This window comes from Micromys minutus (assembly GCF_963924665.1).
Source record: "Micromys minutus genome assembly, chromosome: 27".
Taxonomy (NCBI): domain Eukaryota; kingdom Metazoa; phylum Chordata; class Mammalia; order Rodentia; family Muridae; genus Micromys; species Micromys minutus.
The window spans coordinates 15,669,509-15,697,078 of record NC_137962.1 but is presented as its reverse complement, the minus strand read 5'-3'; the positions used below and the strand labels follow the sequence as shown (position 1 = coordinate 15,697,078).

At 41.8% G+C, this 27,570-nt stretch overlaps 1 protein-coding gene across 8 annotated transcripts in view; it reads left to right on the top strand.

The window, feature by feature from the left end:
• PTK2 (protein tyrosine kinase 2) overlaps window positions 1-27,570 on the top strand; it is a 191,741-nt gene that overhangs the window by 129,282 nt on the left and 34,889 nt on the right. For all 8 annotated transcript variants that reach the window (XM_080939760.1, XM_080939758.1, XM_080939759.1 and 5 more), the window contains 6 exons: window positions 3,002-3,086; window positions 6,889-6,989; window positions 8,697-8,812; window positions 10,122-10,222; window positions 12,493-12,582; window positions 14,874-15,078. In XM_080939760.1, coding sequence (XP_080795886.1) covers window positions 3,002-3,086; window positions 6,889-6,989; window positions 8,697-8,812; window positions 10,122-10,222; window positions 12,493-12,582; window positions 14,874-15,078 — 698 coding nt within the window. The remainder of the gene's footprint in view (window positions 1-3,001; window positions 3,087-6,888; window positions 6,990-8,696; window positions 8,813-10,121; window positions 10,223-12,492; window positions 12,583-14,873; window positions 15,079-27,570) is intronic.

The following is a 27,570-nucleotide window of genomic DNA, read 5'->3' as shown; positions in this document are numbered from 1 at the left end:
GAGTTGTGGGAGAGGGTGTTGTAGCAAGGCAGCAAGTGACTACCCTACCTTGGGTCCTCTGGAGAACAACTTCAGTGGGATGTGTTGAGTATAAGAACATCAGTACCTGCTCCTAAATGTTGGATATAAGGGTAAGGGAAACAGAAATTTAAAGCTTTATCAAGATGTCCTCTTTAAGCAGCTGTGACTGTGGTTTCATTTCAGAGATAGAGAAGATTATGGAACACACAGCTTTGACAGTCCTCTAGAGGCACTCTGTAGAGTTAAGGAATTGGCTTCTGTAGTCATGGAAGCCAGCAAGTTAAGACCCTAGGTTAGGAAACTCAGAAGAACTGATGATGTTATCCAAAAGCAAAGTAAAAAGTAGTCATCTTAAGGCCACATGATAGTATCTCAGTTCCCACCTCTTTGTGAGAGTCTTCTGGGTGAGGCCTACATATTGGAAATGGCAACTCACAACCTGAATTGGTGAACCAGATGTGGAGGCACACACCTGTCATTCTAGGGCTTACTTAGAAAGCTGGGCCGGGGGATTGTAAGATCAAGGCAGTGTGGTCACATAGCAAAGTGAAACCTTGTCCTTCAAAAACAACCTCACAAAAACATCCACAGAAATATTGGTTCACATATCTCATTACCTCATGAAATAAAGTTCCATTTGGATCATGCTACTGTAAAAATAACTTCGTATCTGGAAGTGAGTAGCTCCACTCTGTGAATTTGGGATCATAGGGAAAGTAAGGACAGGAGGTGCTAGTTCAGCATGTCAGTAACATAAAGCCCCAAGGCACAAGGTAAATTAGCCAAGTGCTTGAGAGTAATGAACCTGGGGCTGAATCCTGATGTTTCAACACCAAGAAGTCTCAAAGTGATCCTTTTTCCTCAGCTGTTTTTAAGTCTAGTACTTGCTGCTTGTGACTGGTGCTTATGGTGACTATGAGTTGCTGGGATTCATTTTTTAAGCAGCTGCTTCTTGACCAGCGTGGTGTGTCACCAACTATGGCTTCTAACATCTAACATGTTCCTTCTTTTGACTCATGCTCAGTATGCAGGACCCAGGTCCCAGTAATACATTCTCAACAGGAAAATAGCAAAGTCTAATGGGAAACCTACAGAGAACACATAAATGCTCAGAACTGGCAGAGAAAACCAAATACAGATCACACAGCTCCATTGGAGATCAGATAGCACAGTTCTCTTTACACCTGTCTGTTTTTAGGAAGAGAGGGGCTATAGAAGAAATCCAAGAGGGACTTCTATAGCAGCATTATACTGTAGCCTTTGCCCTTAGGTGTGCCTCTGCCCGGGTTATTAATCCAGTAATTAATAGGGTAAGGACAGGCTTTTGGCAATAGAAACAGTGGGAATGGGGTGACTTGACATTTGCCAAGCCTTTGTAGAGCCCTGACTGGTCCACTTCGCTTTCCTCCTCTTTTCTTTTTGCTTAGTGACAGAATGTGAGGCATAAGATAAAGGAAGGTAAATAATGATTTTGATAAATATATTGTCAGCCCATGTTCACCCATACCGTGTTCTTGATTCACTCAAAGCCACAGACCATTTCTTCTTTTATGTTCCTTTTATCTTTTAAGCTTCATCCTTTGAACTTGTTGAAGACTAACTCTGGCCTTTAGAACTACACATTTTCTTGGGTTTTCTCCTGTTCTGTGGCTTATACCTTCCTAGTCTCCTTCACCATTTTCCTTTCTTTCTCTGACTTTTCATTGCTGTGGAACTGCAAAGTATAGTCCTGAACCTACTGTCTCTTATGGTGATGCACAATCGTAGGGATCAGACTGTCTTAATGCCTCTGGTGCCTCAGCTGTCTCAACAATGTTCTTGCTTATCATATTTAGAGACCACCAGCTTCTCATTTCTCCTTCCACATTATTAGTTCCTTTGGTCAAAACCTAAATTCACATTATTAGTTCCTGAATTCACTCTCTCCTAGCACCCCAAGAAACACCTTTGCCGACAAACCTTGAGAAAGAAAAATCCACATGCCCGGCCCTGCTCCCACCTCCACTGCTGCTCACTGCCCGGGCAACTACAGCTTGTTACCCAGGTTCCAGCAGTAGCCACCTATATCACTCTCCATGCTTGACTTTCCGTTCTTCATCATCTCTCAGCAGTAGATGGAGCTAGAGTGCCCCTTCCAAACCCAAATGGTCAGAGCTACAGGTTCAGTTAGGCATGGTGGCTCATGCTTATAATCTCAGTATTGGAAAAGCTGCTGCAGAAGGATTGCTGCTATTTGAGACTGTCCTGGACAATGGGCTCAACTGCCCTGACCACACCCGAGCTCTCATCCTCCTGAAATGAAGGTCTTTATATTGGCCTAGAAATGTACCCTCTCTTTTCTGGCTCCTAGGTTCACCTTTACACACTCTGCTGTTACAGTCATGCTACATCACCCCCACCCCCAAATTCCTTGAGCTGCCTTGTTCATCATTTCTTCAACAGCATGTGACTTCCCCACTTCACTATGATTGGCTCCCTCTTCTTGGGAACGTTGTCTTCCTCTCATCTGTTCAGTGAAGTGTTCCTCATGCAGCTGACACCCCTTTGTCTCCCATGTCCTGCCTGATCTACTCCTGTCTTTTAAAATGCTGTTCTAATATATTATGAAATAACTGACTTTATCATTGGTGTTTTGCACTGGGATGCCAGCCAACCTTTCAAAGCAGGTTGTTCACTGGTGTGCCCCTTGAACCTAGAACAGCACCTACCATATTGCACATACTCGGCATCTGGTACGTGCATAAGTGACCTACCTGTGGTATTTCACACGTGTGTCCATTTTACTCTAGGTTTTCATACAGAATATTCTTAACCCTCTGATTTTATAGTTCCAGTTCTGTCTGACCTCAGGTCCACAGTTACAAAACTCGTGTGAGAGTGAGTGTGTGTGTGTGTGTACGTGTGTGTGTGTGTGTGTGTGTTGACTAATAAGGAAAACCTTTTTGCTTGTATGAGTGATTCTGTAATTTCCCTAACACAGGAGAATCCAGCTTTGGCTGTTGCAATCAAAACATGTAAAAACTGTACTTCAGACAGTGTGAGAGAGAAGTTCCTTCAAGAAGCCTGTAAGTTTGTTGAAACTTTTGTGGAATTCAATTTGACTTTTTACCTAAATCTAGCTGTCTTTGCAGGAAAGATGCTTTTACTTTTATAAGTATTACTCACCTTGCAAACTAATGTCTAAATTTAACAGATTTTCATAGCCAGACATGTTTACATGTAGAGGAAGATGGCACATTTCCCTTGTTATTTGCTTCCTGTAGCATTCAGTGTCTGGCTGGAGTTGGTGCGTTCACATAAATGGCTCTAGCCCAGATCCTGCCAGGTCCCATGAGTACAGAGGTAACTATGACAACAGTTATAGCCTGATGGAACCCATAGGATGAGTCAGGATCATGACTAGCTTCCTGCCCTGTGTAGTCAGACAGAAACCCTAGGAGAGGCTTCCTGGGTGACTTGAGCTTGAAGTGATTTCCACCACCCCACTCACAGCCTTCTGGCCTAGGTGTGTACATCCGGTGGTGAGGCTGTCTCAGATGAGCTGTGCATTATGAGCCTTCTCTCCTCAAAGGTTAGTGGTAAAGTATAGGATTTTTTCTAGCTTGTATATATCAAACACCCAATGTTCCTTCTCCTCTCATAGGATTTCTCTATTCTTATTCTTCACGTCCCCACCTCCTGCCAGCCACTGTCATTCTCACTGAGCTACATTCTGTTCCTTTTCAGAGTTTGTGGCTAAATACAAAAAATGATCACATGTGCTTATTATCTGTCTCTCCCTCTAGACTTTAAATTCTATGGGGACAAGAGCTATATATTCATCACTCTGCACAGGGACCACTGTAGGGGTTGGCCTGGGGAAGGCAATCAGTATGTTTGCCATAGTACAGAAGAACCCCAGTGATGTTCAGGACACAAATATTGGATGGATCTCTTCCACTTTATATTTTATGCCATCTAGTCATCTAGTCTGTCACCACAGACAGTTCACACTGTAATGTCTTAATTACCTGTATCTTTAGATATATTCCTTAATCCTTGATTTGAAAATAAAAAGAGGCCTGGCCAGTGACTTTTATCTAGGTAGTTGATTTCTTGAGTACTTGGGCTAAAGAACAGCAGACAGCTAGCTCCCTGCCTACCTTGAAGGGGGTTTTGTGCATTGACTCTTTTCTTTCTTCCTTTCTTTCTTTCTTCCTTCCTTTCTTCCTTCCTTCCTTCCTTCCTTCCTTCCTTCCTTCCTTCCTTCCTTCCTTCCTTTCTTTCTTTCTTTCTTTCTTTCTTTCTTTCTTTCTTTCTTTCTTTCGAGAACTTATTTGAATTTTTATTTTAATCATCCCATTAAAACATGACAGATTATTTGACCATTCCAGTCAGTATACTGCTTTACTTTCTTCCATTTGCCTGTCGAGAATCCACATGTCTTGTTCACTGGTCTTTCTCTGCAGTAACAGAAGACTAGATAGAAGCACAGAGATCCCAAGACTGCATCCTGCTGAGCTTGAAAATAAAGTGGGAACTTACAATCGCTTAATTGTTTCACAGAATAAATATGTCAAACATCAGACACACATGCCATTTTTTAGAGAAGCACATGACCGAGAATGCACTAACAGGCTGCTTTAGCCACCCTTGCTAGCCTCCAGCAATGTTGAGGTGGGAATGCAACTGAAGAAATCCATTATTGCCTCTCTTTATGGAAAAATTAAGGCAAAAAGTCAGTGGTCTCAGTTATTCAAACACAATCTTGATTAGTGGAATTGAGTGCTTGCTAGTTGGCTCTACCCCACCCAGTACTGCAAGCCCAACCTCTGGGTATCATGCCTAGTGTCCTTAGACTCCCTTAGGAGGCCTGATTTAATTACTAAACTGCCCTTAAGGCTTCAGCCACCCCAACACCTGCATGCCACAGGTGGCATGCACCTCTACAGTTTCCCCCATTTCATTTTACCGTAGGCAGACATAACTCAGCTATTGCCTGCACTAAGGTTAGGACAAAGTACAGGACCTACTTGAGCAAGGATCACTCGGGACATAGTTACTCCCAAACCTAGGCCTCTGCATATTACCTGCTCTCCTAAAGCACCAAGTAGTAGGCTGGTTTTAGCCTGTAGCTAGCGGTTAAAAGGGCAGCCCATGAAGGGCAGGCGGCCCCAATTATGCGCCATCAAAGTGCTATAGAGCCACAGCTTAACCCCAGACACCACAAGAAGGTGTTCAAGGGCTCAAAGGCAGCGCATGCATTAACTCTTTTTCACAAGTGCAGTTGCTGTGCTGATTTCTAGGTCATTACTACAGAACTCAGTTATATATTTCTGTAGAAATAGCCAGGTTAGATTAAGACTGTTTTCTTCTTTGGAATGTTTGATCACTGCTTCTTTAGGAAGTGACAGATGTAGTATAGCCAACGCGCAAATCCCACCCCCATTCCCAGGCAGTAACAGGCTATAGGTAAGATAGGAAAGATGGCCTATGCCAGGAAAATGTAAGTTGTGGGCCATATAGAAAACATTCCAGCTTTGATGACACTGTGGCTTCCATCCCAGCTCTCCAGCCCCATAACTGTGCTACAGAAACACAGATGCTGCATAAAGGAATGCACAGGCACACAAGGTTGTAGTGAGCTTACTTTATAAGCAAGTGACAGCCCTTCATCCATTATCTGAATAGATAAGTGACAGGCTAAACTTCACCCAGGGTTTCTAGTATAGTGTGACAGTTTCCCAATGATTTAAGACCCTCCTCAGCTCCTTATTCTGTGCTCTGATTTATCTACACTAATTATTTCAAAGGAAATAAAAAGTCCTGATAATGATCTGTGTTGTCATGGAAAACCAGAGGTGATACCAGATGCCCTGGGTACCTAGAAAATTTTCACAAAACAACAGTGATTAAGCAGTGACCTGAATTTAACAATATGGAATTTGGTGATATACTTTGGGGTTTTATTCTCTATTTTATATGTTAGATACAAACATGCAAGGGCTGGATAGATGGCTCAGCAGTTAAGCGCATGCACTACTGCTTGCAAAGGACTTGGGTTCAGTGTCCTGCACCCATATCAGATGGTTCAAAACTACCTGTAAGTCTGGTCCCAGAGAATCTGACTTCCTCTTCTGTCCTTTCTCGACACCTGTACTCACATATGGATGTTCACTCACAGACAGCTACGTTTGCTGGTATTTCCTTGTTTGACATCCTTTTTGTTTTTGCATTTTAGGATTCTGAGGTCCTATGTTTCCAAGTACTTGCCTTTAAAACTTGAGTTTCTTTTGAGGTTCTGTAACTCTCTTAAGGTTGGCTTTGATGCTAGAGAGTTGTAGAAATATGAATGGTTATTTGCCATACATGCGTATGCAGTACATCTGGGTCCTCTAGGGCTCACTCAGGTGGTCAAGCCCTGTGACTTCTGTAAACATCACTTGACATGGGTTTCTTCTGAAAGGTACTGTTTAGTCACAGTAGAACATGGCAACCAGACAGCATATAGGGTTTCTCTTTCATACACTTCTTCACATCTGTGTGAGAACTGGTCTTCATTAGGGGCCTGAGAACAGCCATTTATACTCAGAAGAACAAGATCACCGTGGTAGGTGTTGGCACTATTTATTTTCAAGATCAAAGTCCCTCTGGTTGCTAGTGGGTATAGCACTAGGGCCCCCTTTCCACCTTATTTTCTCTTTAGAATGGGTTTTATCTAGTATCCTCGTGGTGCCATGTGCCTTGTGTGTACCAACTTTCACCACATCCAGTCAGGATTGACCTGTGGCATTGAGCACAACGTTTTTTAGCCTGTGTGTGAATTGAGTTAGTTTAAAGAAACTGAAAAGGCTTAAGGAGATTAACGGGAGACCACTTTTTCCCCAGTAACAATGCGTCAGTTTGACCATCCTCACATCGTGAAGCTGATTGGAGTCATTACCGAGAACCCTGTCTGGATAATCATGGAGTTGTGCACACTTGGAGAGGTACAAAGACCCCCAGGCTGACCAGCCATTCGTGGCAGCAGCCTTACAGCTACTGTGTGATAACCCTCACTTGCATAACACAAGTACACTGATCACATCTCCAGTGTATGTATGCTTTTCATTCAGAAGCTGTGGTATAAATGTCTTCATCATTTGAACTGGCCATGATAGAACACAGTTGTAGTCCTTACTTTTTGTGAGACTGAAGAGAGTTGACCCCAGGAATTTGAAGCCAATCTGGACAATATAGGATAACACTCCCATCTTCAGAATAAAGTGAAATAAAATCTTCACTATTACATTCCAAGACATCTAACTGTATGACTGAAAGAAGTGACAACAGATGCCCAGATAGTTTTTCTCATGAGCCTTTGCCTGAAGAACTAGGCCAGTGATCTGAGGAGAAGGGAAACAGTGGTATTTGCAAACAACTTCTTAATCCTTCTGAGAGTTCACTTATAGTCTTTCAGACTAACCCATTACTCAGTTTCTTTGAGAACTATGAGTAACAGAGTGTCATTGGTCCTGTTTGACATTCTCCACAACAAGGAAACTGATCAGTCATCACCTCTACCTAGAACAAGGTGGGCTGGAAGCTTGCTAGAGAAACAGATCTTGAGATCCACCCAGGCTGTTGAGTCAAACTCTCAACCTGGCAGGAGGTGGCCAGCATTCACTTCACATCATCCCCTCCCTTCCTTCCCTCTGTCCTCTGTTCCTCATCAGGTGGAAGGTGACGTGTGGTTTGGATTTACAGGTTTGTTTGTTTTATTATGCTTTTGCTTTTTAGGAGTTTGCTAAATGCTTCCCTTTTATTTACTTTTTTTCTTTTTTAGAAATTGGGGTGTTGATAATAAAACCCCATATAAGCATCTAGCTGAATGAATAGTTCAGTGATAAGACTGGTCAGCTCAGTGGGAGAAACACCCAGTGTGTGACCATTTTAGGTTTCTGCATCCAAACCATGGATGAGGAAAGAAAGTGGACTCCTCCTCCTGCCTTATCCTCGAACACTCCCTGAAGCACAGCAAAGCGCAGTAGGGGTAGATGGAGTGTGCTGTGTGCTGTGCTTGAAGGAGTGACTGTCCTTTGGTTTTCTGGCTATTACTGTCTAGCAGTGCTTTACAGCATTCCCTTTTCTTTTCCTCAGGCCTGCGTTTTGCATGTTTTAGAAATTTGTCTGTAGTCATAAAGATTCAAATTTTTAAAAAGATTTACTTATTTATTCTTATGTATATGTACACTGTAGCTGTCTTCAGACACACCAGAAGAGGATGTTGGATTCCATTACAGATGGTTGTGAGCTACCATGTGGTTGCTGGGAATTGAACTCCGGACTTCTAGAAGAGCAGCCATCTCTCCAGCCAAAGATTCTAATCTTTAAAAGGATTTTAAATAAATAATAATATCTTTTAGACTTTTATCAAAGAAGAACTAAAGTATAGTACAATTTTAAATTCTTTTGGAGAACTAGGCATGGTGGTACATGCCTTAAACCTAGTGCTCAGGAGGCAAAGGCAGGCAGATCAGTATGTGTTGAAGGCAAGCCAGAGTTACAGAGCAAGATTTTATTTTATTAAAAAATGCATAAAACAAACAAAGATGCATTTGGGAACCTTCACAGCAGTGTTGAGTGTATCTTTTGTGCTGTTAATATCAATACTCTGTCTCTAATTCTCTTTTTTGTCTTGGCCATTGTTTCAAAAGCTGAGGTCATTTTTGCAAGTAAGGAAATACAGCTTGGATCTGGCATCTTTGATCTTATATGCCTATCAGCTTAGTACAGCACTCGCGTATCTGGAGAGCAAAAGATTTGTTCACAGGTAAGGATTCATGAAGCTGCTTCATTGCCTTGTGATAGGGGTAAGCAGTTTGCAAATATACTAGCTCTTCTTATCCCTGGACAACTGCAGGAAGAACAGATATATTTTGGTTTGTGGTTTCAAGTGGTCTGGCCATGGTTGTGAGGAAGGAGTGGTAGTAGAAGTAGTTCTGTCTGTAGTATCAGGAAGTAGCCTGGAACCACTCAACAGTGGCCTGTCCTAATGACCTCCTTTTCCACTTAAGTCTCATTTCCAAAATGTTCTACAAGCTCCCAAAACAAGCCAGCATTAGCTGGGAACCAGGTGGTCAAACACATCTGCCAGTGGGGGCATTTTAGCAGTAAACCCTTAACAGTGAAAAGCAAGGAAAGAAGTTACTCTCTGTACAATGTACACAGATTCTTGTGTATCATTTGAGTCTACTGTTTATTTAAAATTCAGTCATAGTTCAACATGCTGTTAATCTCAGAATTTGAGAGACAGAAACAGGCAGATCTCTCTGAGTTCCAGGCCAGCCTGATCTACATAGTGAGACTTTGTCTCCAAAGGTGCCACAGGCATGTCAGGATTATTATGTCCTTTGAGAGGGTAGGGTCATGGCATGTTAACAGACAAAAGATTGTTGTCATAAACCAGCCATGGAGGCTCACGCTGTTAATCCCAGTATCTGAGAGGTTGATGCTAGATGATTCTAGGCCAGCCTGGGCTGCAGTGAGGCTGTCTCAACCTGCTCCTGGAAGTGTTCCCTCTGCCTCTTTTCTTGTATGATGCTTTCAAGATATGTGTTTCTTCCCCAAAAACATTAATCCAGAGCCTGTACTTGTGGAACAGTAAATGCATTGAAATAGCCCCAGATAATACCTGGGATTTTGCAGAATATCTAAATGTTGTAAAGTTACATAGTTGTCATTTTTCAGATTATCACTTAGAATTTGCAGCTTTGGGTTGGAACACAGTGAAAATCTCTAAGTTCTAAGGATCATGGCTGAGTTACTATTTTGATGTCCAATATTATAGCAGACTGCATCATAAAAAATTATTCTGAACGCTGCTTGTTACTGTGAGTTTATCGAGGTAATGAGTATTTTCAGTGTTTGAGAATATATATTCACTATTATTCATAAAGATAATTAACTCATTCTTGTAAATATCCTCTAGAAAGAATATATATGAAGTAAAACAACTTTGGAATCTCTTCATATTGTATATAACTGTTTTTCAAAGTACCCACCTGTATACCTGTATGTAATAATTATGAGTTGATGGGACTGTTTTAACTGTGCTTACTGCCCCCAATTTTTTTTATCAGGGATATTGCTGCTCGGAATGTTCTGGTGTCTTCAAATGATTGTGTAAAATTAGGAGACTTTGGATTATCTCGATATATGGAAGACAGTACTTACTATAAAGGTGAGAAACCAGGGCAACAACTAGGAAATACGCTCTGAATCATTAATATTTGGGTTGTTTGGGAAAGAGTTGGTTTTTTGACAGGGTCTCCCTATTGTAGTCTGAACTAGTCTCAATAGTTATGACCTTTCTGTTTTAGTCTCTCAATCCTAGAATTACAAGCTTACAACAACACACGAGATTTTAATGCATTTAAAAAAAAAAAAAAAGTATGCCATAATGTGTTTACTGAGATCCAAGACCAGTTTAATAGAGTCAGTGTAGCCTTGTGAGCCAAAGGTGCTTGAAACTTTTGGACAGTCACAACCCAGACCTCACCTCAGAACAGGCTAAGACTTAGTTATAAGACATACAGTAAAAGTTTTGACGGGACCCTTAAACATGCCACCAAAAGCAAAGTTTATTAAAATATAAAATTGATAGATCCAATCATGCTGAGATTAGTTGTGTTTGTTTTATAAAGGATGAATGACAAGGTACAGAGCAGGAGAAAATATTTGCTAAGAACATAAATGACAATTAGTAGTCTCCAGATGTGGAAGAGCTCTTAAATGTAGACAAAAGTAGAAGTACACAAAGATTGTTCATGGTCTTAACCACTAGGAAAATACAAGTTCAAGCCCCTGTAAGATAACACTACACACTCATCGAAATTGCTAAAAGAAAAATAATGCCAGTATAATAGAGACACAGATGCAGAGAAACACATTACTTGTTGCTAATGAATGTGAAAAGGTATAGAACACAGTCCTCGGTATGGCATAGCAGTTGTTTTATGGGCATTGATGCCAAAGAAGTAAGACCTAGTTTCATACCAGACTTCAAGTGCCAATGCAAGTGGGCTGCCTGCCTACTCTATGGGAGACCCTGGTCTCATCCCCAGCCTTTAGTAATCCCAACTCTTTTAATTTCAGATCAGTTTTTTACCCAGTAAACCTGATGCTTCATGAACTGTTCCTGTTTCAACTGTGATCCCTTAACATAAGAAATAGTTTGGTGATTTTAATCTTTTTTTTCCACTATCTGGAAATACTTTTCATATCTAGTTCAAATCTTCACTAGTCCTAAAATTTTACAATAGAGTTAAATTCCAAGTTCCTCTATATGAAGACCAAGATTTCACATGATTTGAACATATAAGATAGTCAGCTGTCAAATCCATATAAACACCATATCAGAAGATCAGAATTGAAGGTCTGCAGAGAGACTTGCTGCTTACAGAGAAAGGCCCTTAGAGATTGTGCTTGTTGCTGCCTGCTCTGTGCCCTTCCCTCCCCATGTTCCTCACTGTGTTTCTTCTCTATGCATTGGCCTAGTCTTTGTTTGTTACTCCTGGTACCACATCTGAATATGGCTTCTTTGCCCGCATTTAAGATTGAGAGTTTCTTGAGAAAAAGTGCCCTGTGTGTTCCACCCAGCATTTGGAGCATTAATGAGGTTGTGCCTCACCTCTGATAGGAAGGAGTGTTTTCAGGGTTGCTTTGATACATTTGTTTTTCATTCAGTCTCTTCTTTCTGCTCTGCACATATCAGTGAAGATGTAATCAATCTCCATCAATTCCAGCTTTGTTCATTCATATCTTTGCTAACGTTTATAACTAAATGTTAATCGTTGGGATGATTTTTGTCATTCAGGGTATGCATAGGGCAAGAAAACCTTTGAGCTTTCCTAGGCTCTACATTTCTATCTGAGGTCTGTCTGACTTGGTAGGGAGGCAGAGCATAACTCTGGCTTCTGTTAGCAAAGCAACTCCAGGCAAGTGGTTTAATGGGTTTGAGTCTTGTTTATAAAGAATAGAACCACCAAGCATGATTCATTTTATGATTTAAGGTTATAATCTCTACAAGTTATATTTATATGTATTTCCTGAAAGCACAGTGTTTTTGTCTGGGTCAGCTTGGTAGAGCATAACTGGTCTAGCAAGAATGGAATGTATATTCTTTACATGTGGCATTTGTAGAGCAAGGGTCCCACAGATGAATGTGCTCCAGGGTACCGTGAAGCCTCATATCATGGACTATGTTTCTTCCTGACATGCACAGATTCTGTCTCAAATGAAAAAGGGAGGGCATCCAAGTCTCCTGTCTCTACCCCAAATTAGCCACTTTTTACCCTTCAAAGCACCAAGTAAATAAGTCATTCTTCCAAAGAAAAGGTTACTTATGGATCAGAGGTGATGGATTTTATTTTGATGCAGAAATCTTGACTAGCATTGTTACTACTCAATTAGCTAACAAAGAAAATTCATTTTCTAAAATTAATCTTCTAGCTTCCAAAGGAAAATTACCTATTAAATGGATGGCTCCAGAGTCAATCAATTTTCGACGTTTTACCTCAGCTAGTGACGTATGGATGTTTGGTGAGTATTTTAAAAAAAAAAAAAAAACTTCACTATATCCTACAAAATAAAGTTAGCATCACCTAAAAAAGTTAGCATCTTAGAATGAGCATCTTTTCTTGTCAGACGCTGTTGTTGGACAGTGTCCTGGTCAGTATGGCCTGTCGTCACTGTTCCTGCTCTTTTCTGTCTGCTTGTTTTCCTCTTTCTGTTTTCTTTTGTTCTCTCCCACTGTTACCGACATGTAGGTTCTTCTGGCTCAGTAAGTCACTGCTAGCCCAGAGCATTTGTATTTGTCCTCTGTCTCTTGTTCTGAAGATACCTGTCTCCAGGCTTGGGAGCTGGCTCTTTATTTCCTTTGCCTGGTCTTTACACAGATCCTCTCCCCCTTGCTCTGTTGACTATATTGTATTGAAAGTGTGGCTCTGCTTATACACTTTCTGTGCTTGTAAAGTGACTGATTCTTCTTACTGTCTTCAAAACTGTCCTTCCTGATGTTGGTTTTTCTGCTTGAAATGCCTGATTCTTATACCCTCTTCTCCAGCTAAACCCAAACTAACCTAAAATGTCCCCTCTTTTGGGAAGCTTCACATAGCAGGTATCTCTCTACACTTTGCTTTTCCTTCTCTCACTGATACTCACCTGTGGCTCTTGTGGGTAGTCTTGAGTAAAATTATCTCTGTAAGTTTTGAAACTGCTCCAAAACAGAAATATAATTGTTTATTTAACTTCTATAAGTAAAATTAACCATAGATTTCAAGTAAGCATTCTTTTTGTTCTATCTGAATGCTTTTGATTTTAATCCATTTAGTTTTTTTAGGCAGGGTTAGCAAGGCTTTGGGTTCATTTCATACAAGTGCAAGTTGGACTTGGCCATGTAACCCATGGGCAAGACACTCACTCATCTTTTCAGGGGACTCTGGGCTTCATAGGCAAAATGCCCATTTCTTCACATTTTAGCATTTTTGGAATATCTTAAGATTTTGTAGTTGATATTCATCCAGGCATCTTTTGAGGCAATTGTACTTGCTGCCTTCACATGGACTTTGCCAGTTTTTAGGTTGTATTGTTACTTTGATGTATGATTGTTTTAAAAGTGGTGTTTTTGTTTTTGGTAAGAAAAAAAGATTATCTCATAACTTCACTGGCATTGTTTTTCCATCTTGCCACATAAAATAAATGTTTAACATTTATAATCAGTATCATCATAGATTTGACTTTAAAAATACAGTATTTTAAGAAATGTAAGACCATTTTGGAAATTAAGGATGAGACATGCCTGGACACATGGTACCGTAGCTGATAATACCGTCTTCATTCCCAGTGAGGAGCAGCCCTCTTCAGCAGCAGTGAGTTATTTTTGTCAGGGACTCTTTACAAATTTAGTTCTGTGAACTAAATTTGAGGCCAATTTGAGAATCTGGTTCCAGTGAACACATATATGGCTTGTCTCCTTAGAGGCCAACTTCATTCTGCCCAGTCTGTACCTTCCTCTCAGGACTTATTTTTAAATGTGTGCTTGAGGATAGAAGTAGATAGGAAAGAACTGTGGTTTCCCTAAGTAGACACAGGACGAGCTCCTTAGAGCTGGCCTGTCCAGAAGGTACACGAGGTAAGGAGGGTCAGAATGCAGTGGCTCTGATGGGCTGCTGAGAAAGACTTGCACTGCATGTAGGACTGCCTCCCTGTGCCATGCCACCACTGTTAGTGTCGGTGCTGTTGGATTTGTTCATTTGTTTGAAAGATGAATTCCTTGGTGAGTAAGAAGATGGTGGACAGATCCCTGATTCCCAGAGGTAGAGTGGGTGCACCTTCTGAGGTTCAGTCCTGGTCTTTAGATGAGATGGATACTGTGTAAATGAGATGATAATGCCCTACGTGCCTTGGTGAAAAAGAATCCAAGCTTTCTCAAGCTTGAGGCTTAGATGAGAGGATTTTGTTTTGTTTTTGTTTTGCCTTTGTGACTATATTTTAAGTGAATGTGGACCTACATTGGTGGTGAGGCAGGTAAAAAAAGTCATTGGGAATTTGGTTTTTGTTTTCTGTGGTTTGTTTTTGTACTAGTTAAAGCTGGGGGGCACAGTACAGTAGCTGGTAGACTATTTGCTAATCAGAATTTTCAGAATAAGCCACCGAGGAAGTTCTGGCTCTGATAATTTTCTTGGTGCCACATGAACTAGCTGTTGCTGTTCACCTGTGTTTTGCCACCATATTTTAGGCTAGTTGCCCAGCTCTGCCAGCTGCCTCTCTTAGCCTGAGCCTTTCTCTTTGGGTGCTGAGCTCACTGCACTGTTTTCGTTCCCACTCTGCAGGTGTGTGTATGTGGGAGATACTGATGCATGGCGTGAAGCCTTTTCAAGGAGTGAAGAACAATGATGTGATCGGTCGAATTGAAAATGGGGAAAGATTACCAATGCCTCCAAATTGTCCTCCCACCCTCTACAGCCTTATGACGAAATGTTGGGCCTATGACCCCAGCAGGCGGCCCAGATTTACTGAACTAAAAGCTCAGCTCAGGTAGGAGTGGGGTGGCAAGGGCCTGGGGCGGGGGCAGGTTTGCTGCTTCTCCGCCATCACAGTTCTGAGATGGTTATGTCAGCATATCTAAGGGGAACTGCTTCTTTAGGACACAGATACTTTGGAATTTGATTTGTATATCTTGTTACTTTAGAGCTATCAGTAAAGTAGATCTTCAGTTCTTATTGAAACTCTGATTATGGTCTTAATTCATTTATCTACCTTCTGACTTAGAAAGCTTGATCAGACCTATCATAATAATGACCCAGCTTACATCTCCAGTCTCATCGCATAGAACTCCACATCTGACTGTTTTATAACTCTCCTGCCATGGATCTGGACCTTTTCACACACTTTATTCTCTATCTCTCTTTTCTACTTAATGGACTCCTGTTTAATCTTCAGAATCTAGCCAAGATGTTCCCTCCTCCAATAAACCTGCTCCCATTAACCCCATCAAAGAGAGCTTTACTTTGGTTCTATTTTATTTAAATAAATAAATAAATAAACTGCTACTATTTTATTTAAAACATCTGTTGTTTTGGAAATTTTGTGCCAGGCACTGGTAGGCACTGGGTCTTGAGGAGTTACCAATCCTCTGGAAGCTCACACAGAAACCAGAGTATCTACAGGCTTGTCTGTGTCCCTGGCATGACTCAACCTGATAGATGTCACCATGTCCTACTCATTTCTGCAGCTCAGTGCTGGGGTTAGGACTGGGCACCAGGTGACTGAAGAGAAGTTTGTTGAGTTGATATGGACTGAGCTAGTACTTTGATAAGATTGCATTTTAATATAATTTGCAGCCTGAAACAGGTAGTATGACTCGGTATGTTCTACCGTCTTCTCTCAAATTAGGGGACTTACCTGAACTTGACTTCTTTATTTACTGGCTGTATTGTTTTCAAAAGTATCTCCAACTGTTGCAGGACAGAATGCTCTTCTAACTGCCTACTGCTCTGCCACTTCTGTGGGCCCTCAGGAGTTGTCTTCAACTGAGTCTTCTTGTGGGAATGTGTCAAGGAGGTCAGGCCCCATGGGAGAAGTAGGCAGTTTATAAAGTGAGCAAGCTTTGCTAAGTACATTTGTGTCCTCAACCTAGAGAGCTCAATAGTCCCACTGAAGAGACAGTGGCAGCTGTGATCATTTAGTGCCGTGAGACCTAATTCCAGAGGATCACTCCACTCAGCCCTGGGTATGGCTCCTTTCCCTGCCACACAGCTCTGTACTGCTTTTTTCACGGTGGGCTTTTAAATGCCTGCAGCAGCCACAGTCTTTCCTCTAAGTTTTCTTCCATCTGAAACCCTGAGTCTTTAACTGCTTTATATTCTATGTTGTAACTGTTAGAGCTGCTTTGCTCAGCAGATATGTTTGTTTTGCTGGTTGCTTTTTGCTCTAGTCCCCTTTGATCTTGACGATATTGCTCTTTCTGGTGGGTTACCCTCTCTGTACCCTATTCTTTGCTGACTTTTCCAGCTTAATGTTTTCTTCTATAGCCTCCTGTCTACTAACTATCTCCTTTCCTTACAGACCCGATATTCTGCCTCCTGTTCTTAGACTGGCCATTTCCCTGCCCCAACTTTTGTGTGCTGTATGTACCCTTCCCCACTGCCTGGTCCACTCATAGGCACTGCCTCTCACTCTGTCTATAACTTTGGGCTTGCTCTGCTCAGAAGCCTCAAACTTTGACTGTAAGTTTCATGCAGTGCATCATACTGTCTAACAGAGCTGTACCTTCTCTAAACCAGCTTCTCTAATGCCCTCGGCTCCCTCTCATTCATCTGGCAGTAGCTGGGTTAGTATGATTTTCTAGGAAAGTATTGCTGCTGCTCAAGCACCTTCCACTGGCTTCTTAAGTGTCCAGGCAAAAGCTGAAAGGATACATTTAGGACCCCAGAATATCTTGGCCTCTTAAACAAGTCCAGACTGTACATACATGAAACGCATCTTCCATTGGCAGAATCCTCCCATTTTTATTGGCTTTGTGTCCTGGCTGGCCCCTCTGTGACTTTGCAGCCTGCTCTTCAAGTCCCTGTAGCTGTCTTGGGTTAGCCATGCTCCAGCTAGCTGCACCTGGACTGCTCAGGTCCTGGGCATGGAGCACAGATGATGGAGCGCTTTCCTGCCCTCGAGGAGCTCACAGTCTAGTATGTTTCCTCCCTACTAGACTGAGGCTCCTTGAGGACAGGGATCGTCATACTCACCTCCCACCAGGAGCATAGTGCACCTGTGCTTCTGCTGTAGCCATGGCTGTCTTGTATGCAGTGACTGCAGTGGAGTTGGACTTCTCCTTTGGAACATTTGTAGTATGGCCAACATAAGACATTTGTACTGTGTACTTTATAATACAATTTCTTGTTGGGTTTTCCATGAGCAACATGTCACGATAATTAAATGAGTTCTGTTACTGAGGTTTGCTTCATTTATATAATATCCAGTTCTTTACTAAAGAAGCAGGTAGCCCTTTGCCACACCAAAAAATTAAACAAGATTCCAAATTTGTCCTTTTAAATACATTTAAGGAACTCTTTGAGCAGATGTATCACCACAGCATCCACAACTATTCTGTAGATTCACTGGGACTGAGAGCAGAGAAAGGGCACCTTCAGATGCTTGTTACTTAGCAAAGATTCTTGGCCACACTTTCTTGACTGGGTCCCTGTGGTTGAAGGAAATAGTCTCTTTGTGTCCTTTTCCATGCTTTCAAGGGTTAACTCATGCAGATGCAGAATGAGATTAGTTCTTGGTATTTCTGTTAGGGATGAACAGTTCCTAAATGGAAGTATTTTAACATGGTCAGTGAGAAAATCTCATATGTCCCCAGCATTCTGTTATTCTTTTGTGACTGGCAGATATAACATGCATTAAACATTTGTATTGGAAAATCTTTCCTTGCCAAGGAACCATAATAAAGAGCTCTTGGAGCTGCTGCTCAATATGAACATTTCTTAGCAATGACGTCTTGGAATGAAGCTTCTGTGCACATAATAAAGAGCATCTGTGAGTGTCCTTGGCTCATGTTTGGTTCCTCAAGTCCTTCGTAGATATTGAGGGCAGTAGACAAGCAGAACCACCAGGCTAGCTTTGCACCATAGCTTCTATGCACTCTTTGGCTTTTATTGATAGAATAAACACACCAACAACACTGAGTTGAGTGCTGGGAGATCAGTTTGGTGTGTTTTTACAAAGTGGACATGACTGGGAACCAGTGTCCACAGATTTTCAGTCTAGAGCTCTACCAAAGCTGTTGTTCCACGCCATTCTCCTGGCAGTGGTACCTTCTTTGGCCTTCATTTCATGTTCAGGGTATTATTGGGTGGTGGCCTCTTTTGCTTAAAGCTTAGTTATGTGGTACTCTAGTAGTCATATCTTCCTCCCTGTGCCAATGTCACTAATGTATAGAGTGCTGTTTTTGAATGGTGAATATACTATTGTTAATTTGATAATTTTGTTAGTGGTGGAAGTTAAAGTGCTTTTTAGTTTCCTATTGGAAAACTAGTAGTTCATTAGCACAGCAGCATCTGAGCAGGAGCCTTGCTGTCAATCGTGTATGTGCACAAGCTTGGGGCTGTACATGAGCTTCTGCACAGATTGACATTGGCAGTTTTCAAAGTGAGCAGAACATGAGTTGTAGTGCCAGTAGTTTCCCCCCCCCCCCAGGTTTTGTTCTATTTTTTAACCTTTGGATACTGCCATGTGTTTCTAAGCAATCTTTGTTCACACACTGATCCCAGGATCTCTCATGTACACACTGAGTAGTAAGGCATGTGTTTTGAGCCGCTGTCTGTCACCGAGCCCTTCAGAAAGAGCATATGTGTTGATATCAAGTGTCTGACCTCTATAGTGAGGTTCATAGTCACAACATCAAAAAGTGACAGTTTTCGAGCTCTTTGCGTTACCCTAGCATTGTGCCACAGGCCATCATTATTGCCCTTGCTGGGAGAGTCAGTCAGCATTGTCTCAGATGGTTTATAAAACAGAAGATTAAAGCTGCAGTGAAGTACTTGACCTGACATAGCTGCAACTCAGCCATCACTGGCCACTGGCGTAAGTCGTCCTACTACCTTGGTATTACATGGCTAGCAGGTACTAAGATGCTGTCTTTTTGATCCAAAAAGGAAAGCAGGTGTTGTAGAGCTCCTGCTCTCTTGCACAATGAGTATCAGAAGGTATGAGACAGCATTGCCCACTTTCAGGGTGTTTACTGTGAGCTGTTTGGTTTTTTGGCAGTCTGGTTTTGTTTTGTTTTTTATTGGTTTTTTTTTTTTATTACATTTCAAATGTTATCCCCCTTTGTAGTTTCCCCTCCACAAGCCCTCTATCCACTACTCCCTTTCCCCTGCCTCTATGAGGGTTCTTCCCCAACCCACCCACCTACCCACTCCTGTCTAAGCACCCCAGCATTTCCCTAGCCGGAGTCATCAAGCCTCCACAGGACCAAGGAGCTCCACTCCCAGTGATGCCCAATAAGGCAATCCTCTGCTACATATTCAACTGGAGCAATGGGTCCCCCATGTGTACTCTTTGGTTGGTTGTTTAGCTCTCTGGGAGCTCTGGGGGTGGGGTGGGGTGAGTCTGGTTGGTTGGTATTATTGTTCTTCCTTGGGGTTGCAAACCCCTTCAGTTCCTTCAGTTCTTTCTCTAACTCCACCGTTGGGATCCCCGTGCTCAGTCCAGTGGTGGGCTGTGTGCATCCACATCAGTATTGGTAAGGCTCTGGCAGATTCTTTTGGGACAGCTATACCAGACTCCTGTCAGCAAGCGCTTCTTGGCATCACCAATAGTGTCTGGGTTTGTTGTCTGCATATGGGATGGATCCCCAGGTGGGGCAGTCTCTGTTCCTACATTTGTCCCTACATTTCCCTTTAACAGGAGGAATTCTGGATTAATATTTGTGAGGTGAGTGGGTGGCCCCATCCCTCAAACAGGGGCTGTGCCTATCCACTAAATATGGTCTCTACAGGTTCTGTCTCTCCTTTGTTGGGTATTTCAACTAATGTCCTCCCTGTTGGGTCCTGGCAACTTCTTGCTTCCCTGGCATCTGGGACTTTCTAGTGGCTACCCCCAGTTCCCCATCCCATACTGCTACATACCTCCTTTCAAGTTCCTGACCCTCTGTACTTCTTCCCTATCTCCTCCCATATCTGAACCGGACCCCCCACCTTTTCCTTCCCTCTCCAGTGTCCCTCCCAGATCCCTCTCGCCCTCTACTTCCTGAGATTACTTTTTCCCCTTCTGAGTAGGACATTTTGTGGTCTTTTTTCTTGGATTCCATATGGTCTAAGAATTGTATCATGGGTATTCCAAGCTTCTTTTTGGCTAATATCCACTTATCAGTGAGTACATACCATGTGTGGTCTTTTGTGACTGGGTTACCTCACTCAGGATGGTATTTTCTAGTTTCATCCATTTGCCTGTTAATTTCATGAAGTCATTGATTTTAATACCTGAGTAGTATTCCATTGTTTAAATGGACCACATTTTCTATATCCGTTCCTCTGTTGAAGGACATCCGTGAACATAGTGGAGTATGTGTCCTTGTTATATGTTAGAGTATCTTTTGGGTATGCCCAGGAGTGATATAGCTGGGTCCTCAGGTAGAACTCTTTTCAATTAAGAAACCACCAGGCTGATTTCCAGAGTAGTTGTACTAGTTTGTAATCCCACCAGCAATGGAGATCTTAGCCATTCTGACTGGTGTGAGATAGAATCTCAGTATTGTTTTGATTTGCATTTCCCTGATGACTAAGAACGTTGAACATTTCTTTAGGTACTTTTTAGCCATTCCAGATTCCTCAGTTGAAAATTCCGTTTGGCTCTGTATCCCAGTTTTTTTGTTTTGTTTTGTTTTGTTTTTGTTTTTTAAGATTTATTTATTTATTTTATGCACACAGTAGCTGTCTTCAGACACACCAGAAGAAAGTATCAGATCTCATCACAGATGGTTGTGAGCCATCATGTGGTTGCTGGGAATTGAACTCGGGACCTCTGGAAGAACAGTCACTGCTCTTAACCACTGAGCCATCTCCCTATCCCTGTACCCCAGTTTTTAACAGGGTTATTTGGTTCTCTGGAGTCTAACTTCTTGAGTTTTCTGTACATCTTGACAGTCTTAAATGTGCAACAGTTTCCTTCTCCAGCCCCAGTGATCTCACAGACAGTGGGGCACAAATGTGGGTGTTAATGACAAAGTAGAGTCTATAGATATAACTGTATGCAGGACGCATCTAGAGCCTCAGTTCCAGCTTGAAGTCACCGGAGATTAGGGGATGTATAAATGGTGTAGGGTGGGGCTTTGGCATCTTTGTTTAACTTTCTGTTTTGAGGCTCTTCAGCTGTTCAGTTTTATCAATGCTGGCATTTACAAAAGTCTCTTTGGCCTGGACTGCAATTTAGCCTGGTGGCTTCAGGCAAAAAGTTCTTAAATTGTTTTTCCATTTTATGTCTTGTCGTCCTATCCTCAGGACACCTAAGGAATTCACTGCACGCTTCAGTTGGTCTGTGAGGCTGCTTGGTGTCTATCTAGTTAATTATCTGGTAAGCTGTCGAGGGATGAAGGTTCAGATTTTTCAAGAAATACTTAAGCTGTGACAAGGTATTTAGTTTTCCTTTAGGATCAGGATCACAGATACTTCTCCATACTGTTCTTTAGAATGAAATGAAACAGTTTATCAAAACCTTACATGTGCAAGTATGGACACATATGCTGTCAGCCTGGCAGGCAGGAGTAACGTCAGAGCTTTGTCAGATCCAAAGTTCTGAGCCATGGTGTTCTTAGGACAGTGTGCAGGAATTTAATTTAAGTCTTTCTTGCTACTGGTAGAAGAACAGGTAGCTATACAACTTCGTAAACCAGTGTACTAATAACTCTTTGTGGTCCTTCACTTGTCCTACTTGGCAAGTTTTGAATCTTAATGCCTATCTTGATGTAATGGCCGTGGATGCTGTGCAGTCTTTAAAGTAATTCTCAGTTTCAAAGATGGTGTCTTACCAACAGCTCCTGTCTTCATTCATACCAGTGAGTACTTCCTTGGTACCTTCATCTGGGGCTAGATATTATCTAAAAGAAAAGCCTGTTGTTTGTTTCCCATTGGACCCTTTTATTTCCTCAGATGCCTGTAGCATCAGCAGCTTTTCCAGAAACTAAGTGTAAATAGTCCATCTTAATTTAGTAGGAATTTCATGTAGAGTCTCAATTATTTCCTTTAGAAATTATGTTTCTTACCTAATTCCTTTTTCTTCACTGATTCTGCCACTCCTAAATATTCACAGTATTTCTCTTCCTAGTTAGCAGTCTCTAGTGTGGCTTTATGTTTGATCTGAGGACACTTGAGATTAAATTTCATAGGATCTACTCCTGAGTACTTCCCTAGAACCAATAGTTCTCAAACTTCTGTAGCCCTTTAATACAGTTCTGAACGTTGTGGTAACCCCCAACCATAAAATTATTTAGTTGCTACTTCAGAATTCTAATTTTGCTTTTGTTATGAATCATAATGTACATATTTGGTAGCATGATATCTGATATGCAGTCCCTAAAGGAGTTGCAGCACACAGGTTAAGAACCAGTGCTCCAGACCATGTCGTGACTACTGCTTACTTGGATTGCACAGATAATCCAAAGGATGGACACTCTTGCCCCTCATTGGAGAGCCTGAGACTTAGAAATCATGTGGCTTGTCTTAAGCTCCCAAGGTGCAGAATCCAGGTTCGACCTATGTTACCATCCAGAAACCTTGTTTTCCTGCCTCTTCCACAGTACACCCTTTCTCGAAAGTGTCTTATCTCCTCTACTTATCTTTGCTCTGATTACCTATTTTACAAGTCAGGAGACCTCTGTCTGATGGAGTGGCATTTAACACCTTAAGAACCCTATGAACCTCAGTGAAGCAGTCATGCTGGTCTGCTGCAGCTGCCATAGGTCTTTCACCATTTCCTCCTCTTCACACTCTCTTTGTCTTCATACCACATGCTAAACATCATCTTATGTCCACAAATGTCTCTTTTCCGCTCTGGAAAGTGCAGTGTCTGGGTCTTTTCTAGGTGGTGTCTCCTATGCTTGAGCTTGATTAGATAGAGAGATGGGATAAGTACATGAATGTAGAAATATCAAAGGAATAGTTAAGCATGTAATTCTAGCACATTGGGTTGGAGGCAGGAGGGTTGCACGTTTGAGTCCTGCCTGGTCTACATGGGGAGAACCTATAAAAGGGTATGGAAGGAGGTGAAAGGCCTGAAACTTAACCAGAAAAGAGAAATCTCTGGCCGAAGTACTTGTGGCCTCTGAAGCCAGCATTTCCTTCACTTTCTTCTCTCTCAAATTCTAGTATTAATACTAAAAATTATAACATACATCCTGGGCTGGAGAGATGACTCAGTGGTTAAGAGCACTGACTGCCCTTCCAGGGGTTCTGAGTTCAAATCCCAGCAACCACAAGGTGATTCACAACTATCTGTAATAAGATCTGATGCTCTCTTCTGGTGTGTGTGTGTGTGTGTGTGTGTATGTGTGTGTGTGTGTGTGTGTGTAGTAAATTTTTATAATATACATCCTTAACATCTCATTGTCTGTATGGAGTTAATCAGAGTTCATTAAGATACAGAGGCTGGTTTACCAATCACCTCAATCCAGTATGCTCTTTTATTCATCTGTACGTATCATGTATACGTGACTGTGAGGGTTTGAGCATGTGTCTGTGTGTGTATATGTGTGTGTGTAATAGGTGTCACTAGTCCCATACTTTATGATAAGTGCTTTATTCGCTGAGCCATCATCCCCACCTCTACCCCTCGTTGTTTCTTAAAATAATATTTTTTTCTAGGTCAGACAAAATATCTCAGCCAGTGTAGGGACTCGCCATGCAAGCGTGGAGATCTGAGTCCAATCCTTGGAACTCATGTAAAAGTAGAGGTGGTGGTGGGCTAACTTCATAGAATTGGCTTTCCAATAAGTTTCATGGCACACATGCACACACATACACATCATGTATTTACATATGATATTAAAAATCTTCTAAGCATGTTTTTCTGTTTGATTTCTCTTGTTTTCTTTGTAGATTTCAGTTACATGTTATTCCCGTTGATTTGATTTGCTTACTCATTGGGGGTTTTGCTTTTGAAATAAGGCCTCACTCTTTGGCTAAGCTGTCCTAGAACTCACTATAAGGCTCTGAACTCAAAGACATCCTTCTGCCTGCTTTAGCCTCCCAAGTACTGAGATTATGTACTCACCCCCAGATGGCTACAACTTTTGATAGTACCCTCAGGTCTAGCCCCAGCCACTCTCCTGCTGTGAGTTGTTTCTTCTCCCTACCTCCCCTCTCCTCTATTCCTTTTTCTCTTTCAGTTTGTAATTTCTTCAAGTTCCCTAACTCCTTTCATTTATGTCCTACCAATTATTGAGATTTTTTAATTTCAGATATTTTCAGGAGTGGAATTACCACTTGACTCTTTCTATTCATATATTTTTTTAAAGATTTATTTATTTAATGTTTATGAGTACACTGTTGCTCCCTTCAAACCCACCAGAAGAGGGCATTGCATTCCATTACAGATGGTTGTGAGCCACCATGTGGCTGCTGGGAATTGAACTTAGGACCTCTGGAAGAGCAGTCAGTACTCTTAACCACTGAGCCATCTCTCCAGCCCCCCCATTTATATTTTCTATTGTTTTAAAATTCTAAACATTTTTTCTCTTATATCTTTGAGCTTCTTTGAAATCATTGTCTACTAATTCCAACATCTGGGTTCTTATTAGAGTCCACTTCCTTCTGTCTTTTTTTTTGGGGGGGGGTGGGGTCTCCTTAAATGGGTTACAAGGATACTCTTTCAGAAGACCCAAGTTCAATTTTCAGCACCCACATGGAGCCACACAACCTTCTGTATTTAATTCCAACTTATCTGACATACCCTTCTGGCCTCCACAGGCACCAGGCACACACATGGTAAGTAGACATATATGCAGACAAAATACCATACACATAAAATAATAAAATAATTTTAATTAGAAATCAATCTTGAGGTGGTTACTACAGGAATTGAACAGCAAGCCTGTTTCCTGTTGTTTAGTTACATCATCAGGGAAGAGACAATTGCCAGGTGCCAGCACCACTGGAGCAGTCTGTCTGCTCAAGCTATAGACTTGTTTCCTTCGAGGACACCCCCAGTTTGTGGAAAGGTCATGTTCATTCCTTTGTGGTGAGGCAGTGTTTAGTAACTGTAAGAGATCATGTTTCAGAACTGGTGTTCCTGTGAACTTGCCAGAGCAAGCCCTTTCTCTAGCCTTTTCCTTTGGATTTACTGCTGCTTTCTCTGGGTATTTTCCAGACTGACTTAAATAACTACAGACCCAGACTGAGTTTGTATCCAAAGCAAACGTTGTGATACCAACCCTTTGTTTCGGTGATTAGAGCTTAATCTTTAAAAAAAAAAAAAATGTTTCCTATAGCAAAGTTTTTAATCTTTAAAATGTTTTATAATTTCAAAGAGAAGAGTTTGTGTCATAGTGACCCATAATAACCCATAGAATAGATACTACAGAGACGACACGGGCAGAGGTGGCACATGTGAGGCCTGGGTTCTAGCCCCAGCATCATGATATAGGGGAAAGGGAAGTATAAAAGTCCCTTCTTTTCTGTTGGCTTTAAGGCAGGAGGAGTATGAAACCAGCTTGGATTTGCTAGTGTGTTTGTCTTTTTCCAAATTCATTTGTTTCTCTATCATGATGATCTTCTTGAGTGATACGATGGAACAGCTTGCTAGGGAGATTAGCTCCCCACTGTTGCCTTTTTCTTTGGGATAGCCAAGGAATTTGAACCCCAGACTCCAAGACCGAGTGGCCTTAAGCATTGATGAGACATACTTGGCTGGAGATGGGTCTTTTGTCCTGGAAACAAGGGCATAGCAGCCCTTCATTGTTGCTCCAGAGGTGAAGCTGGAGCTTCCTGTGCTTGACTATCAATGTGCTTGTGAGGCCAAAACCAAAGTCAGCAGTTCTCATCGTTTGCATGGCTTTGGCAGTGAGTTTACTGCTTTGGTGAAGGAAAGCTTTGCTTTTCAAGTGAAGGAAACGAAAAATAGATTAATATTAAATAAAATTCTCCCCTTTCAGAACTGCTTTCCTAGCTGTGGCCCACAGACAAGCAGGAGTGGTTATCGTATTTTCTAAATTACAGGTTGCAGCTTTTGTTGTTGTTTGGTCCATTTGCCAACTAACAACTTGTAAGTCTCCATCCATCATCGCTCGTGCACATTGGACAGCTAAAAGCTTTTCAGTGGAATGTATCACTATTAAAAATATTGTGAGTTTGAGAAAATATGCGGCAGTTTGGCCTCTGTGACCCTAGACGTCCTTTGCTGCTATGACTCTCAGCAGCTGCAGAGAGTTACTCTGGGGGCCTCATATGTGGGCTAGCCACCCAATGTCAAACATCTTTAGGGTTTATTTATATTCCTGGCTTCTCTGAGCAACAAGTTACAGATTCTCAAGAGCATTCGACATTCTATATCTGGTATGAGAGTGAATATTAAAATGGAAAGAATAGCTTCTCGGTTATCTGTGCATTCTTTGAGATGAAAATCTGGCATTCTTGATTACTCACTGGAACCTTACCAGTGTTGCAGATGCTTATTGGCCAGAGGGAGGACTTGATTCACTCCTGAACAATGCTTACACACTGAAAGGAAGATTCAGGCAGTAAAGTCAAGGTAATCAGAGAAAGGAGGCATGACTTCGCACAAGAGACTGGCCTGCTGGAGCCTGAGAACATCCTATAACAAGAGAACCTCAGAGCACCCGAGGTCTCAGCAGATGGGTAGACAACAGTAGATCAGTAACCCATCTTTTAGAGCAAGTAAAATAGGCCATGACGACTTTCCATTGCTTGAAAGAAAGGTTCTCCTTAGCCTTCTTGCTGCCTGCCTACATTTTAGTTTGGTTTAAGAAATAAAAGAAAGGGCTTGAATTTTTTTTAACTGTGATTTTTGTCAGGCATTTCAGGGGTTTTTTTTGTTTTGTTTTGTTTTAATTTGTAGTGTCAGGATCTGTTATCTGGTGTTGGTGATAGAGAGCAGGGCTCTGGAGATCTTACCAGAATATGCTTCTCTCCAGTTTCAAACTGGGCCTCATCCAAGAAAGTGACCTGCCAGCTAATGGTGTCTAACCAGCTGTGATCCCAGGCTAGTGCTCCCCTTGCCCATAAAATGACCTTCTCTATACAGGTCCCCACTTATCCCTATGCACACACACACCCTCAGCCTTGGAGCTGCGGTATATCTGTGGTCTGGGAACCTAAGTTGAACTGCTTATGTTCCCACCAGGGAGCTCATAGAGCCCAGTGAAGGAAGCTGTGCTAGCTCTTGCTAAAGTCATGCATGTTCTGTATTTGGCAGTTCATTCAAAAGCACATGTCAGTGGCTGTGTAGCAGGCCTGTGAAAGTTGATTTTAGTCTTAGAGATAGGAGTGTAAATGAATTTGCTGCCCCTTTAAACTT